This window comes from Talpa occidentalis, unplaced genomic scaffold (assembly GCF_014898055.3).
Source record: "Talpa occidentalis isolate TD23 unplaced genomic scaffold, MPIMG_talOcc4v2.1 talOcc4.17, whole genome shotgun sequence".
NCBI classification, from domain to species: domain Eukaryota; kingdom Metazoa; phylum Chordata; class Mammalia; order Eulipotyphla; family Talpidae; genus Talpa; species Talpa occidentalis.
In genome coordinates, this window is record NW_023601754.1 from 22,401,797 (window position 1) to 22,419,167 (window position 17,371).

Below are 17,371 nucleotides of genomic sequence, written 5' to 3' on the forward strand. Positions count from 1 at the left end.
GCCTTTATGATGTTGAGGTATGTTCCTTGTATCCCAAGAATTGCAAGGGCTTTTATCATGAATGGGTGTTGCACTTTGTCGAAAGCTTTCTCGGCATCTATTGATATTATCATATGGTTTTTATATTTCTTTTTGTTGATGTGTTGGATAACGTTGATTGATTTTTGGATGTTGAACCATCCTTGTGTCCCTGGAATGAATCCTACTTGGTCGTGGTGAATTACCTTATGGATACACTGTTGGATTCTGATAGCTAAAATTTTATTGAGGATTTTTGCATCAGTGTTCATTAGGGAGATTGGCCTATAGTTTTCTTTTTTTGTGTTGTCCTTGTTCGGTTTTGGTATTAGTGTAATGTTGGCTTCATAGAACGTGTTAGGTATTATACCTTCCTTCTCAATTTTTTGGAAGAGTTTGTGAAGGATAGGCACCAATTCGTCTCTGAATGTTTGGTAGAATTCATTTGTAAATCCATCAGGTCCTGGGCTTTTGTTTTTGGGGAGGTTTTTGATTACCATTTCAATTTCGCTCATTGTAATTGGTCTGTTTAGGTGTTCTATTTCTTCTTTATCTAGTTTTGGGTGATTGTAGAGTTGTAGGAATTTGTCCATCTCCTCTAGATTGTTGAACTTGTTTCCATATAACTGTTCATAGTAGTTATTAATTATTCTTTTGATTTCTGCTGTGTCCGTTGTGATTTCTCCTCTTTCATTTATTATCCTATTTATTTGTGCTTTCTCCTTTTTTGCCCTTGTGAGCCTGGCTAGGGGTTTATCTATTTTATTTATTTTTTCGAAGAACCAGCTCTTGGTTTCATTGATCTTTTGGATTGTTTTTTTAGTTTCGATTTCATTTATTTCTGCTTTGGTTTTTGTTATTTCTTTTCTTCTACTGGTTTTGGGTTTTTTTTTGTTGTTCTTTTTCTAGATCTTTGAGCTTCGAGATTAGGTTGTTTCTTTGAGTTCTTTCTTGTTTCTTGATGTGAGCATCTATTGCTATATATTTTCCTCTTATTACTGCTTTTGCTGCATCCCATACATTTAGGAAATTGGTGTCCTCCTTGTCATTCAATTCAAAGAATTTTTTTATTTCTTCTTTTATCTCCTCATTAGTCCAGTGGACTTCCAGTAGTGTGGGTTTCAATCTCCACGAGGTAGGAGAGTACCTTGTCTTCTTTTTATGGTTTATTCCAGTTTGATGCCTTCATGGTCAGAAAAGATGGTTGGTATGATTTCATTCTTGGTGTATCTGTTGATGTTTGTCTTGTGCCCCAGTATATGATCGATCCTAGAGAATGATCCGTGTGCGCTTGAGAAAAATATATACTCAGATTTTTGGGGGTTTAGTGTTCTATATATGTCTGTTAAGCCCAAGCACTCTAGATCCTTATTTAGAGCTTTAGTGTCTTTTCTTATTTTTTGTCTTGTTGATCTATCCATTATTGATAGTGGTGTGTTGAAGTCTCCCACTATGTATGTGTTTTCTCTGATGTCTGTTTTCAGAGATGCCAATAGTTGTCTGATATATTTTGGTGCTCCTTCGTTTGGTGAATATATGTTAATGAGTGTTATTTCTTCTTGAAGTATTGTCCCCTTGATCATAATGTAATGACCACTGTGGTCTCTTTTTATCTTTTTAAGTTTGAAATCTGTTTTATCTGATATGAGTATAGCTATTCCTGCCTTCTTTTTTGGTCCATTTGCTTGTAGAATTGTTTTCCATCCTTTAACTTTGAGTCTATTTTTATCTTTTGCAGCTAAAAGTGTTTCCTGGAGACAGCAAAAGGTTGGGTTTTATTTCTTAATCCAGCCTGCAACTCTGTGTCTTTTTATTGAAGAGTTTAGTCCATTTACATTTAGAGTTAGTATTGATATGTTAGCATCTGTATTTGCCATTGTGTTTGTCTTTCCTTTGATTTTATTTATTTATTCTTTTAATAACTTTCTTTGGCCTTCTTTTGTTGTTATTCGTCCCTCTGAGGTTCTGGCTTTAGGACTCCTTATAGTATTTTTTGGAGTGGGGGTTTAGTTGTAATAAAATTCCAGAGTTTCTGTTTGTCTGGGAAGGCCCTTATTCTTTCTTCAAAGAGGAAGGAGAGCTTTGCGGGATAGAGTATTCTTGGTTGGCATCTGTTTTCTTAGAGTCTGTTGACTATGTCCCTCCACTCTCTCCTTGCCCGTAGTGTTTCTTCAGAGAAGTCTGATGTCAGTCTGATTGGTTTCCCTTTGAATGTTATCTGTTTCTTCCCTCTTGTTAGTTTCATTATTTTTTCCTTGTCTTGAATTCTTGGGAGCTTTACTATTATGTGCCTTGCTTATTTTTCCTTTCGTCATGGAAGTTTGGTGTTCTTCTTGCTTCTTATATATCAATTTTCAGCTCCTTCTTTGCGTTTGGGAAGTTCTCTTCAATTATATCCTTGAATATTTTCTCTGTTCCTACATCTCTCTCCTCTCCTTCTGGGATTCCTATAACTCTTATATTTCCTTTCCTCATGGAGTCAGATAGTTCCCGAAGTCTTTCTTTGGTCTTTTTCCTTCGTACTTCTCCTTCCTTTTCTGTTTTAGTTCTTTTTATTTCTGTGTCTTCAAGAGTACTTATTCGTTCTTCCATTTCATCTATTCTGCTTTTATTGCTTTTCCCAGAGTTCTTTAGCATCTCCATTAATTCTTTGATCTCCTGCATTTCTTTTACTTCCCTCTTTAGGGACTCAATTTCATTCTTCTGGTCATTAATTATTTTCCCCTTATCATTGTTTTCCTTTATGACTTCTGTCAGTTTTTTAATCACAGCAATTTTAAATTCTCTATCCGGAAGGCTCAGAAGTTCTTCCAAGTTACTGTCGTTGCAATCTAGTAGATGGTTTTCTTTTTGCGGTGTGCTTTTTTGCTGAGGAGTTGCTGGGTTGCATGTGGTTTTTCTACTCCCTACTGCCTGTTTTCTAATTTGCCGTATTCCTTGTGACACTGTGTTGCTGGTACTGGCCGGCATCTTGGGCGACCTTCCCAGCTCACCACTGGCTCCTCTGGGGAACTTCTGCTGAGTTCACAAGTCTTCAGCAAAGAAAGGTCCCTGCTGCAAAATGGTGATGCGGGAACACGCTCCCCTGCACGCCCGGTCTGCCCCAGTGGTGGGTGCTGCTCCCCTCTGGGCTGGAACTGCAGGCTAGAAGGCGCCCGGCATGGGCAAGCCTCCCAGCTTACCTCTGGCTCCTCGGTGAGCCTTCTGCTGGGTTCACACAGTCTCCAGCAAGAAAGGTCCCTGCTGCAAAATGGCGATGCGGGAACGCGCTCCCCTGCACGCCCGGTCTGCCCCAGTGGTGGGTGCTGCTCCCCTCTGGGCTGGGACTGCTGGCTAGAAGGCGCCTGGCATGGGCAAGCCTCCCAGCTTACCTCTGTCTCCTCGGTGAGCCTTCTGCTGGGTTCACACAGTCTCCAGCAAGAAAGGTCCCTGATGCAAAATGGCGATGCGGGAATGCGCTCCCCTGCACGCCCGGTCTGCCCCAGTGGTGGGTGCTGCTCCCCTCTGGGCTGGAACTGCAGGCTAGAAGGCGCCCGGCATGGGCAAGCCTCCCAGGTTACCTCTGGCTCCTCGGTGAGCCTTCTGCTGGGTTCACACAGTCTCCAGCAAGAAAGGTCCCTGCTGCAAAAATCCATTCTCCTTTTTTCCCACATCCAATTCACCCAGAAGTCCTGTTGTTGCTCTCTGTTCATCTTGCCTTCAATCTAGTGGCAAGCCACCCAGATGCAGTCTCCCCTTGTGGTCTCCTTGCTCTTGCCTTTGTTTCTTCTCTGATCCATTATGCTCACAGTAGACAGAATGTTCTTTTAGGTACGTAAAATTATCTTGTCACCTCAGCGTAAAAAATTTGCGGTGGTTTTCTTTGCCCTCAGAGTAAAATCTAAGTCTTTCCTAAAACCACAAGATTTCATGAGATTTGACTCCTCTCCTCACTTCCTCTGGGTCTGATGTCAACCCCTCTCCTTTGCTTGCCACATTCCCATCACGTTGGCCTTTCAGATCTTTGATATGAGTAAACTTCTCCCTGCCCTGAAGAATTTTCTCTTGCCTCTGGCTTTTTAATCAGGACAGATTTTTGTGCCAGTAATTGGCAGTAACAGTTGGAAATAAAGGCCTGGAAAGTGCCAGACGCCAACTTGGGCTTTTGTTGAGGCTTTGGCCTTGCCTCCCACATCTCAGTCACCCTGGAAAAGAGAACTTATGCTGCTTGTCTGGAGCCTCCGCTGCCCTCCGACTCTTGCAAGGTTTGTCCATTGGCATGTCTTCAAACAGCCAGCGGAAACGTAAGTTCCTTTCCTGCTTCCTGTTCTTTCACTACAGGTTTCGAATCCTTTGGGATGAAGAGGTAGAAAATGTTGGTCCTGAGAAAGCCTCTCTGGGCCGGGTGGTCTGGAAATTCCAGAGGACCCGCGTTTTGATAGACACCGTGGTCAACATCCTGTGCATCGTCATGGCCGCCATTGGGCCGGTGAGTGGTGCTGGCCGTGTTCTGTCTTGTCTCCTAGGCCCCCAGACCGGCAGCGAACACCATGACTTACTTTCTTTATGAGCTGCTGACTTTAGTACATTGTCATTATCTCTGAGTTCCTTGGGGGCGAATTTTCATAAAGCTAATCCTTGTCAAGCACAGCAGCCACAGCCACTGAAATTAATTAAAAAGTTTGCCTCATAAAGTCAGCTTGCTGGCATTAGCCAAGGCCTCCTCTACCAACCTCAACCCCCAGTGGCCTCTCTTCTCTCCACCGCGCTGTTTTACAGACGGTTCTCATTCACCAAATCCTCCAGCAGACTGAGAACATCTCCAGGAATATTTGGGTTGGCGTCAGCCTGTGCGTAGCACTTTTTGCCACCGAGTTCACCAAAGTCCTCTTTTGGGCACTTGCCTGGGCCATCAATTACCGCACGGCGATCCGGCTGAAGGTGGCCCTCTCCACTGCGGTTTTTGAAAACCTGGTGTCCTTCAAGATGCTGACACACATCTCTGTTGGTGAGGTATGCTGACCTAGAAGGAGTCTAATTTTGCAAAAGTAAACCCTGAGGGGGGCCTCCCTGGTGGCACAGGGGTTAAAGACAGCGCTATCAAGCTAGCCACCGGGGCATGAGTTCGATCCCGGCCGGCCAGGGAGCTACCCACATGGCGCAGCAGACCTCTCCTGCCTTGCCCGCTGCTCCCCTCAGCAGTGTATTTCAGTCAATTTGCCTGTTCTGCTCCCCACTCTGTCTCTGGTGAATCCTCTCACCGTCCCCAGACCCCCCACACACACCTCTGGCCTACACCCCAGTTCTTGTATGCATAGATAAATAAATCTTAAAAAAAATAAAACCCTGAGTTTCCTAAGCAAACATGAGAAATGCTTCCCTGTTGGAGCCTCTGGCTCCCTTGTTCGTCTATGTCCTGCCCGCCCTGTCCCATCTTCCCACTAAGTGAGGTGGAGGAGATGCAGAACATGGGTTGAATTCAGGAAAGAGTGTCCCATTCAAGCTGGAAAATGTGGAATATCCCCCTGCTTCAATTCAACTTAGGGGGAACTTCATCTAATCCTTTTGATTGTCATTCAGGATACTGAAGCCTGCAGACCCACCATGGGTACTTAATGAAACTGGTGGACCAATGGATCTGATAATTCCTGCAGTGTAGTGTGGGTTGCTGACATCATAATAAAGACCATGCCTGTTAGATTTCAGAATTCACATTTTCTTTAGTCTTTAATTTTGGCAATCATAATCTTACTCTTTATGCAAGAAAGTTTCCATAGTCAGGGAAACCCCAGGTGGTGTGAAGTGAGGAAAAGGACTTGCTTCTTTCTTATAGTTGGTCTTTAAGCATCCATTATGATCAGATTCAGTAGCATGTATGTGTGTGTGTGTGTATATATATATACACATATGTGTTTATAAGCTTTTTTAAAAAAAATCCCAAATAACTGTGTACTAAACAAGAGAAATTCATCCAACTCTATGTAAAAGAAGTCCAGAAGAGGGTAAACCAGGGCTGGCATGGGGACTTCTAGATCTTTCTATCTTCTTCCATGACTATCCCAGCACATATTTTCCATGGTTTCAGATGAATGTGGGAGATCTAGCTGTCCCAACCGTGGTGTAAGTAACTGGTAGGAAGGAGGAGAGATGAGAGGTTGGGTTGCCTCCCTTTAAGCATTCTTCCCTAAAGTCCCATTTGACAAGTTGGCTTGTATGTCACTGAACTTAGCGTAATCACATCGCCACATTCCTTCCACAAATAGGGAGATGTAGTCTTTTACTTGGACACATCACTGTCCTGAATTAAGCGGAGTTCTGCTAATAAGGAAAGAAAGATACAGAGGAAGCAACCAGCAGTCTCTCCCGCATGCTCTTAGGTGGTGATACTGCTCTTCAGTCTTTCTTCATTAGGATTCTGAGCTCTAAAAGATTGTCCTCTCCAAGGTCTCACCAGAATGACACCCACAGAGCTCCTCATGCTAGTCCTTTGATGCCTGTCTCACCATCCCCTTTAGGGTGTTTTTTCAGAGCACCAATAACCTCCCCCCCCACTATTCTGAAAGTCTTCAGTTGAGGAAACGATTGGGGGGCCCTTCCAAAGTCTGAATCCATGTGCTTTCTTTTCAGGTGCTCAATATACTATCAAGTGATAGCTATTCCTTGTTTGAAGCTGCCTTATTTTGTCCCTTGCCAGCCACCATCCCTATCCTAATGGTTGTTTGTGCAGTATACTCCTTTTTCATTCTGGGGCCCACAGCGCTCATTGGGATATCCGTGTATATCATATTCATCCCCATCCAGGTAATGGCAGGTATTTACGGTTATAACTCTCTCTCTCTTTCTCTCTCTCTCTTTCACACACACACACACACACACACACACACAACTGGATAGAAGGGTTTGTCTCTAGGACTTTGACCTGAAGCTGGTGCCCCCACTTTGAGTCAATAGATGTACATTCTTTCATTGACACACTGTAGCTTTTTACAAAGCTGGAATTTGAAAGCTTTGGGGAAGAGGCCACATCTCCTCAGCACACCCCTTGTACATCACCTATATGATCCCCAGTAGGTCCCCATCCCCCGCCACACACAACTCAAGGGAGGGACTCAGCTGAGAATCTCAGGTCCACTTCCCTTAGAACTTTTCCTGGTACTTAAACTCTGATCCTTGGACTTGCAGGACGACTGCATCTCAGCAGTTCTCTCTGAACACAGTGTTTATACCTTGATTTCAGATGTTTATGGCTAAACTCAATTCAGCTTTCCGACGATCAGCAATTTCAGTGACAGACAAACGAGTTCAGACAATGAATGAGTTTCTGACCTGCATCAAGCTGATTAAAATGTACGCCTGGGAGAAATCTTTCACCAACACCATTCAAGGTAGGATAAGCTGCTGCTTAAAGAACCATTATGCCCTGTAAAATGAGTTCTTCTAAGGGATTCTTAAGGTTCTTGGGGCCAGGAATTCCAGAAGAGGGCAGAGGGGGATCCCTGAGCTGCTCTGCAGCCTTTTCAAAGGATTACTGAGATTTTATAATAGACCCAGGCATTTGTTCTGGTGAACCTGAGGGCTCAGCAGGTGAGCAGGTGAATAACATATGGTTTAGCTTTTACTGAGGCAAATGAATGCTAACCTGACCACTTGCCTTTTGCAGAAATAACACACTAAAACATGATCTGAGGAAGAGCTGGCTCCAGCTATTTCCTTGACTTAGAAGATGTCTATACGTACACACCCACTCTTACACCCACCCACATATCTCTCCCTCACCTGCAGCAGCCAAGAGATGGAATGGTTTGCTGACTTGACATTCCTTGGGCAAGTATGAGGATCATATAGAGAATATTTTTTTAAAGATGATATTAAAACTATTTCAATCAAATATAAATGCAAATATAATTGTAGGAACATTTACATAATTGCTGATATAGACCCAGGTGGTTGGCCAGTTAATGATCTGAACTACTGTTACAATCGACTCTCTAGATCTACAATTACACTTTTAGACCAGCATGTAATTAGGCCTGAAGCTGTATATTTTTTAAGGAGTGGCTACAGAATACCTGCTTTGGAGCTTGCCAAAAGAAGTACTCTGGTTTGGGTCACTGGCAGCCTTCTGGAACTCTCTATTAGTACAGAACCCTTCCCCATACATTGAACTCACTTTCGTACCATTTGTCTGATTTGATTCCATTAGACTTAACTTAGTTTAACTCAATGAATATTCACCACATTCCTACTACATGCAAGACCTTGGGAACTACACACGTGATCAGGAAAAATGGTCTTTGCTTTTAATTAAGGGAGGACATGCACACCAGGTTCAATAGCTCTGAGTTTGTTGGGTCTTCCTCCAAAATATCCCTGGAAACCATCTGCTTCTCTTCCTTCCACAACCCCATCCCACACAATTATCCTCTCCCTTCTGGACGACAACAACTTTTATTTTAAAGATTTATTTATTCATGCATACAAGAGCTGGGGTACAGGCCAGAGGTGTGGGGGTGAGAGGATTCACCAGAGACAGAGTGGGGAGCAGCAGAGGTGGATAGATTGGAATACACTGCTGAGGGGAGCAGCGGGCAAGTCAGGAGAGGTCTGCTGTGCCGTGTGAGTAGCTCTCTGGCCGGGGATCGAACTCTTGCTGCAGTGGCTGCAGATAGCTTCATAGGTTACATCTTAACCCCTTGCGCCACCAGGAAGGCACAACAAGAACTTTTAGATTCAACCCTCTCCCACAATCCTTACTCTCCTTCCTTCCCTAAAATCCATTATGCACTTAGCAGCCAGTGACCTTTTAAAAATGTCAATTAGATCCTGTCCTTCTGCTGCTGAAAAATCTTTACTGGTTTCTTATCAAAGGTAGATCATTCAAATTTAGGACTTTTGAATGACATCCACATTCCTTCATGTGGCCTGTTAGGTCCAGCATAATCTGGCCCTGGTACTCTCCTGCCCTCATCACACCTCACCCCACCCCCTGGTAACTCTGCTTGAGCCAAATGAACATTCTGTCTGCTTCTATAACATCCACACTCAGGATCTTCATAGTTGCTCTTCACTCTGCTTGGAATCTCTTTGGTTAGATGTTCATGGAAACTTGTCTAATTCTCTTATTTGTTTATTTCTTTCTTTTTTTTTTTTTTTAGAAATACTTCTTTTTTTTTTTTTTAAAGATTTATTTATTTATTTATACAAGCACTGGGTACAGTCAGAAGCACCTGAGGGTGAGAGAATTCACCAGAGCCAGAGCGGGGAGCAGAGCAGGCAGAAGGACCGAAGTACACTGCTGAGGGGAGCAGCGGGCGGCAGGAGAGGTCTGCGCGCCATGTGGGACCCTCCTCCGGTGGCCGGCGAGCGGCCGGGGATCGAACTGGCGCTGCAGAGGCTGCGGGCAGCTTCGCAACCCAGCGCTCAACCGCTGCGCCACCGGGGAGGCCCTTATTTGTTTATTTCTTTAGTGTCTGTCTCTCTTACTGGAAGAGAGTTGATACTCTGTGCAAGATTGTGATGTATAAGAAATATATTTGGTCATCTGAATGACTAAACTCAGATGACACAATATATTTCTCATAGACAGTTAGATTTTATCCCTAGTTTATGATTCATTTCTCCACAAACCCTTGGAATTTCCTAAGTGTTGAGAGTGATCAAGGCACCTTTTGCTATATGAATAAAGTGACTTTTGGAAGCACCTAAGGATGGGGGCTGGTTGTCAGGAGAAATGACCATATATAGACAACTGTAACTTCTAGTCCATTCCCAGACCTCTAGGGAGGAAAGAGGGGCTGGGGGTTGAGTTCAATCACTAAGGAGCAGTGACTTAATCAATCATGCCTAAGAAGGGAAACCCCCATAACAACCCAGGAGGATGTGGTTTCGGGAGCTTCTGCATTGATGAGCAGAATGGGAGAATGGCACCCCAGGAGTGGGCATGGGAACTTGAGTTCTTCCCCTAAATTTGTCCTGTGCATCTCTGTCCTTGAATTGCATCCTCTGTAATAAATTGTGATTTATGAGTAATTGGGTTTCCTGAGTTCTGTGAACCACTCTAGTGAATTAAACCTGAGGAAGGCGTCCTGGGAATCTCCCACCGAGACCCAGTCAGTCAGAAGCACAGATAGTGGCCTGGGAGTCTGAAGTGGTGGGTGGACTTGGGAGACCCTGTGGAATCAGAGGCTATCCCTGGGGAGACAGAGTCAGAACTGAGCTCACCTCTCAGACATCTTGCTGTGTGAGAATTGCTTGTTGGTGAGCAGAATCCTCCACAAATACTAACTGGAATTACATCCGGGAACGCTATTTACCCTGTTTTCTCCTATGTTCCCTTGCATCAAGCACTTGGCATGTAGGAAACATCAGGTTAAAATCTGCTAAATGTGTGAACATGAATTAATTACAGGATAAGATGGGGAAAATTGGCCAGTTAATGATATGAACCACTGTAAGCGGCAGGGGGCTGGAGAGATTGGGAAAGTCACATGGCAGAGGTGGCTTTGAGGAATAGCAAGGATTTGGACACAGAGAGAGATGGGGAAGCCCCTCGGGTAGGAGTGAGGACCTAGAGGTGGAGAGAAGAGAGTGTTCTTGGGGGGAAAGGAGGTGGCTGGGTGATTTAGAGGCGAAGGTCATGTAGACAGCAGAGCCTTGGATCCCAGTAAGTCCAGGTCCTAATACTGTGTCCAGTACCTAAAAGGCAAGTTACTAAATTTGCTAAGAATTTCCTCTCTCATCAGAAGGATGTAGTGACCAGCTTGTCCTTGTCCCTAGTGGGGGGAAGTGGGAACCCCCTAATGAGGAGCCTGTGGGGGTCTCAGAGCCCTGGGCACATAGTGAGCACCCCAGGAGTGGCTGGGCAGCATGGTGCTGATGGGAAGGAGGTTCTGCAGGAGGGCTGGAATTGGGGTTGAGGACTTTAACCACTGGGAAGGAGGCTTTGTTTAAATTTGTGAGCAGTGCAGAGGCCTCACCTGGATTGAGGAAAAGGAGGCCTTCCCGTGGCTTTGTAGCTTTCCCCAGGCCTCCAGGCCAGCAAATGCATTTTCCTCTGCCCCTACTTTATTAAAAACCTTTTTCCAATTAGCCCCCAACATTTAAAAGTAGATGCCTTTTGGGCATCTGGCTTGCTTCCATAGCTTACCTATTGTAAAGAGTGCTGCTATAAACATAGGGGTGCAGGTGCCCTTTTGAATTAATGATTCTGTGTCCTTTGGTTAAATACCTAGTGGTACATATACACACTGGAATATTACTCAGCAATCAAAAAAGATAAACTCATGCAATTTGCAGCAACATGGATGGAGCTAAAAGGGATCATGGCTCAGCAAAATAAGCCAGAAAGAAAAAGAAAAATAGCGGATGGTCTCACTCATAGCAGGAATCTAGAAAACGTAAATAAGGGACCAGGAAAAAGACTAATTATAATAAAGTAAAAATCAAAATCAACAAGCAGCTATAGACCAGAGACACACTGGGGGCGGGGAGGGGAGGAGGGATTAGGATCAGAATAAGGGGGGGTGGGAATTGTATGGGAAATTTAACCAAGATGAAAATGCATACATTGCGCAAAAATGAAAAATGATGTAAAAAATGTATAAAATAAAAAAATGAAAAAAAATAAAAGGAGATGCCTTGACAAAGTTCAGATCTCAAACTTCAGGAGAGTGGACATGCTGGTGGTCCCTTTCTCTGAGCACATGCCCCCCAGTTTGCACTTTACATTCACCCCCTGGTCTCATTCTCTGCCCACTCGCTTCATTTGCAACTCTTGCCTGGCCCCTGAGACACAGAGAACCGGGACTGGACGGGACCTTGGAAGCCACGCAGCGCCTGGAGCTGAGGGTGGGTCTCCCCCCACGCACGCGCCGGGCTTCCTCTGGGTTAGGCCTCTCAACCCGGACTCCGCAGCACTCATTTGCGGAGGATCAAGCAGGGATAGTATGTTTCTTTAATGCTGGTGCTTCACATGCAAAATAAAGCCACTGTGGATGGTTTTCCATTTTGCAGATTTAAGGAAGAGGGAAAGGAAATTACTGGAGAAAGCTGGATATGTCCAAAGTGGAAACTCGGCGCTGGCCCCCATTGCTTCCACCATAGCCATCGTGTTGACTTTCTCTTGCCACATCCTCCTGAGACGCAAGCTCACCGCCCCGGTGGTAAGCACCATTCTCTTGAGTTAGGTTTTTTTTTGCACCCCAACTCCAGCAAGCTCCTGGTGGGAAACTCTTCCGCACCTTTGCTGGGTGCTAGTGGCAGAACACCCAATCTCGTGGACCTGGCTGTGCCAGAACTCCACCCTGACTTTTAAAGACATGTGCTCGGGCAGACGGAAGCCAGGACAGCACCGAGGTCCTTCCTCAGTCCCTGACAAGGTGGGGCTGGTAGAGCAGCTGGACAGTCTGGGCTTGCTCTCTGGTGGGGAGTGGTGGGTCCTGGAGTGCTGGTGCAGTGCTGGGCTCGGAGTTTAAATCCCCTCCACTAAGGGGATTCATGCTAAGGAGTATGAATGTCTCCTGCCATGGACCTGACAGCAGGTCCTCTGGCTGTGAGTCCTGGAGTGCTTTTGTCTGTAAAGCAAGTAAGTGCTAAGTTAAGTGTCTGGTGTTCTCATTAGCTGGTGTCTCACCCTGGCCAGGTGCATTTGGGTTGAAAGCCTCAGAAGAATTGAGGTTGAATGTGAGTTGCTGAGGTTTTTTGTAGTGGTGGGGGAGGGCTCGTGCAATCAAAGACAAAGAATCTCTGAGCAAGGGGATGGGGCTGGGGTGGGGCAGATAGTCCCTGGCTTGGGTAAAGAAGAAAAGAACTATGACATTAAGCCAAGTGTCTAAAGGGCAAATAGAGGGAAGTCAAGAAAGACAAGAAAGAGAGAAGAAGAATGAAATAAGCCAGTGGGGCTGTGCTCACAGGGGAAAAATGGCACCCAAATGAGGGATCTTGAGGAGCATGTGGGGGATGTTTGAGAAGACAGACTGCTCTTCCCTGGAATCTCTTGCGGGGCTCTGAACTGTCCTGTTTGCGAGATACTTTCATTTTCTCAGGTTCTCAGATTACTCTCACACACCTGAGCTACAGGAACCTGTAGCTAGTGTGAATGGCACAGTGCACTGAAGCCCAGGTAGAAACGACTGCATCGTTGTCACGGCTTTCTGTGACCTCAAACAACAATAATTTTTCTGCCCAACAACCCACTATGTAGGTTAATCTGAAACCACAAAGTTAATATTTTCTACGATGATGCTGTTGAAGAAATCTAGGCTGACAACAAATTCCCAGAAAGTAAGGCTCTTATTTATTTAGATTGAGAATCCCTTGCGGTTGCCTCCTCTGTTGGGGCCACATCCGTCAGAGGCCAGCCCTGGGACCCTTGTCACCTGTCAGGTGGTCTATGCACTCAGGAAAACCACAGCCTGGTTTTCCTGAGTCAACATAACGCTCTGGGGCCAGGGGAGCTGCTCCTTGTGGAGGGATGTATTTATTCATATGTGATGGGAACATTCCTCGTCATCCTTTTAATGAACTATCTCAGAGTAATTGAAATCTGGGAGGCCGTCCATGCAGCCCATTCCACCACAGGCAGGCCCTCTCTGGGTTTGCCAGTGGAAGTTGTATTATTAATTTCCTAATGGCAGTTAAGGAGAGGCCACTAATTACAAATTGGATAGGTGAGAAATGGAGTCTGAGAGATAAGCGCACACACCTCTGGGGCACTGAGGTCGCGAGAAAATTTGTCTTCATCAAAGCCACATGCGTGGCCTTTGCCACCCACCAGGCCACCCGCCAGGCTCAGTATATGGACGTGGAGGAAGATACAGAGTTTTATAAGTGCTCTATCCTCTTAGTAAAAATGAGATGGACTCTTCGTGTGGGGATATAATGGGGCCCTCTGTTCCAGTCACAAATCTTATGTCCTTTCAGGACCCAGTAAGGACTAACCCAGTGATGATGGGAGGTACTTTTTGGAATGACAGTTGGACAAAGGCTCCCAAATCTGTCCCCGGTGTGTAGGGAGGCCGGGCAGAGAAAGCAGACCCTGTGGGCGTGAGAGCCAGCAGTCACTCTCCCACAGCCAGCTGGCCAAAACGGGTCCTTGCAGGGGGTATCTGCTTCCTCTCTGGGACTGGGCAGTGTGGAGAAGAATGTTCTAGATCTGAAGAGTTGGGTGCTGCTGTAGCCACTGGGAGAAGGAATGATTTATGAAAATCTGTGTAAGGTTTTGGGTAACGTGGTCTGGATGGAGATTTCCAATGGCTTTCAGTTGGAAGCCTTCCTCCAGTCTTATTCCCTCTGGATTGACAGAGAAAAGTGTGTGCGTTCCCACCATGGGGTGAAAATCCAAAAGCAAGGTAGACTAACGTGTTTTTCTCCCTAATTTGCCACGCCATGATTTTTGAGCCCTGAAATGAAAAAAAAAATCCCTCTGAGACTCCCAATCATGTCACCATTTCTCATCTCACTAAGTTTAATCTCTCTGGATATAATGGTTCACAAAGGCAGCATCCTATCCCGAGACTTACACCTCTCTTTTGTTCCTCAGGCCTTTAGTGTGATCGCCATGTTTAACATAATGAAGTTTTCAATTGCGATCTTGCCTTTCTCGGTCAAAGCTGTGGCCGAAGCCAATGTCTCTCTAAGGAGAATGAAGGTATAACTAACTATGGGTGAGTAGGGAAGAGAGATCTCATTTTTGGGGGTGGGAAAGTTCTCAGCTTTGGGAAAGCTATGGCAACCCATTGAAGGACTGGGTCACTGGTTTTCTGGACATTAGGAGATGGTTCTCCATTTAATTGGCTCAGTATGTGGACATGGAAGAAGATACGGGGGTTTATAGGTGATCTATCTTCTTAGTAAAAATGAGATGGACTCTCATGTGGGGATATAACGGGGCCCTCTGTTCCAGGCACCAGTCTTATGTCCTTTCAGAAAGGCTTTGGGTTTGCATTACATTATCCCCCAATTTCCTGCCTAGTTTGTCCCCTGATGGATGTGGTGATGGAGTGATGAGGAGAGTGGTGAGGAGAGTGATGTGCTCGTTTAGTCACTTTTTCATTCATTTATTCACGCATCAAAAATGTGCTGTGTGATTCCTATGCACAAGGCACTAGGGGGACTGCAGATACAAGGGAGAGGTCTTCACTGTCAAGGGCCTCCAATCTAGAATAGGACTAGGTACCTCAGCAATTGCTACCCAGGGCAAGGATACAAGAGATGCACAAGAAGGGCAGACAAAGTGGTTCTGAGGTTCAGGCAATGGAAGGGAAAGGAAGAGGGAATTCCACTCAACAGAACGCCAAGGTCAGACATCTGTGAGTTGAGTAAATGATTTTGTTCCTCCAAGCCAGAAATCTGGAAGTCACCTTAAGCATCCTAGGAAACTGTACCCCCCACATCCTCACCATCCCCATCAAGTCAAGAGCCCTGTTGAATTCACCTCTTATTACTGTGCTCCCTCAATTTATGGAGGGATCTTCCACAAGACCGGATTGGCAGGTGTACTATTGAATGACCACATTTTGAACAAAATGAAGACCCGACACCACCACATTAATTGCATATATTATAACATCACATATCTTAGACTAGAGGACTGATGCTATTTTTTGATTCCTTTGTCTCTATAACCATCACCTTCATTCAAGGCCTCACCATTTCTCATCTCTACTATCCCAAGGACTTAACGAACGAATCATCCTTTCCCAGTGTCCTCTGCAAATTCAAATTGCACTGAGCTCCTAGAAAGCTGTCAATATATTGGTCTGAATACTCATATTCACCTGTTTGAAATCCTTAAATATCCATGTCCTCTCCAGCACCAGGCCTGAACCCTCCACACACTTCATTTTTTTATACCCTTTGTGAACCTCTGACCTCAATAATTCTGGGGTTTTTTTTGTTGCTTTAAAAATTTATGTATTTTTTAATTTTCTTACATCGTTGTTCATTTTTGTACAGTATTTGATTTCTCCACTCAGGTGTAGTCCCCATAGTTACCCCACCAACATGGCACCCGTGACCCATCACCACAGTCCCTTGTGTTCTTCCCTTCCCTATTTTGACACCCCCCCTCCCCCTCCCCCACTGCATGCCTTGAATCTATGGTCAGCTTGCAAGTTTACTTATAAGTAGAATATAGGGAAACTGAATGAAGTGTCAGGAGAAAGACAGAAATTGACCTCGATAATTCTGAATTGCCTTTTCCACTCCCCTGACCCAACCAACCCTGCTGTTTGCATGTTTCACAGTTGTTCTGTGCCAGAAACCCACAGCCTCTCTTCCCAGCCTTGTCTCTGCTGGGACAGAGCCTCTGCAGACTCAGCTCAGATATCAGCGACAGGGATGTCCAGGATAGGGGCTCAAGTGTCCCTTCTCTGGGACAAAGTCTAATTTCTTTATCACTGTCACATTTTTCAAAGATGATCTGTAAATGTTCCTATTTCCCCCCAGGCCTGGATCTCTTCAAGGATAGGAAACTTGCTAATTTATATTTGCATTTATATTGTTTGCCCCAGAATCTAGTGCAGAGAGGAAAGCATTTTGTTGAAATGAGCTGAATGGGGTCTCAGGACTCCTTGGTGACCTTGGTTTCATTATCATTAATGCCAAACACCACCACCAAAGGCGGGTGGAAGCTGGCTTTTTTGGGCAGGATGGTGAAATGTAGCTGAGGTCAGCATTCTCCAATGTGGGTGACCCACATGGGCCTTGGGGGTAAAGAGACATCTGTCCTAGATCATACGGGCTCGTGGGCTATTTCTGCAGCAGCTTGTCCTGGGAGAATAATGTCAGAACCTCTTTCCTGGATGTCTTAGGTAGATTTACCACCATTATGATTTGGGGCCAATAGCAGATGTATCGGGGTGATTCTTGCAAATGGATGATGTCTGCCAAGTTAATTTTGTCTTTTTAATCTTAGAAAATTCTTATAGCTAAAAGCCCCCCATCTTACATCACCCAACCAGAAGACCCAGATACTGTCTTGCTTTTAGCAAATGCCACCTTGACATGGGAGCAAGAAGCCATCAGGAAAAGCGGCCAAAAAATTGTGCAGAGCCAGAAAAAACATTTTCTCTGGAAACAGAGGCCGGAGGCATATAGTACGAGTTCATCAGCCCAGGAAGTCGCCAGCACCAAGGAGCAAAGTGGCAGCCCCAAGGCAGCTCTGCACAATATAAACTTTGTGGTGAGAAAGGTGGGCATGTGTCCCTGTGGAGTGGCCTCCTTCCTTCCTCCTTGCATTGTGTGGCTCTGGCCTTCTCAAGGCCTGAAACCACTCAGTTTGAACTGGACGTGGTGGAGAGATGTCTAACCAAGTGGTTTTCTTCCCCTAATGTAAAAACTATGTAAAAAAGCAGTAGAGACATTCTCTTCGAGC

General features: G+C 45.1%; 1 protein-coding gene across 10 annotated transcripts in view; it reads left to right on the forward strand.

Moving 5' to 3' along the window:
• ABCC12 (ATP binding cassette subfamily C member 12) overlaps positions 1 to 17,371 on the forward strand; it is a 78,703-nt gene that overhangs the window by 19,994 nt on the left and 41,338 nt on the right. For 7 of the 10 annotated variants that reach the window (XM_037516309.2, XM_037516308.2, XM_037516307.2 and 4 more), the window contains 7 exons: positions 4,339 to 4,486; positions 4,777 to 5,010; positions 6,625 to 6,798; positions 7,235 to 7,382; positions 12,010 to 12,158; positions 14,537 to 14,644; positions 16,913 to 17,188. In XM_037516309.2, the coding sequence (XP_037372206.1) occupies positions 4,339 to 4,486; positions 4,777 to 5,010; positions 6,625 to 6,798; positions 7,235 to 7,382; positions 12,010 to 12,158; positions 14,537 to 14,644; positions 16,913 to 17,188 (1,237 nt within the window). The remainder of the gene's footprint in view (positions 1 to 4,338; positions 4,487 to 4,776; positions 5,011 to 6,624; positions 6,799 to 7,234; positions 7,383 to 12,009; positions 12,159 to 14,536; positions 14,645 to 16,912; positions 17,189 to 17,371) is intronic. The other 3 variants (XM_054697055.1, XM_037516313.2, XM_037516315.2) reach the window with 3 other exon arrangements.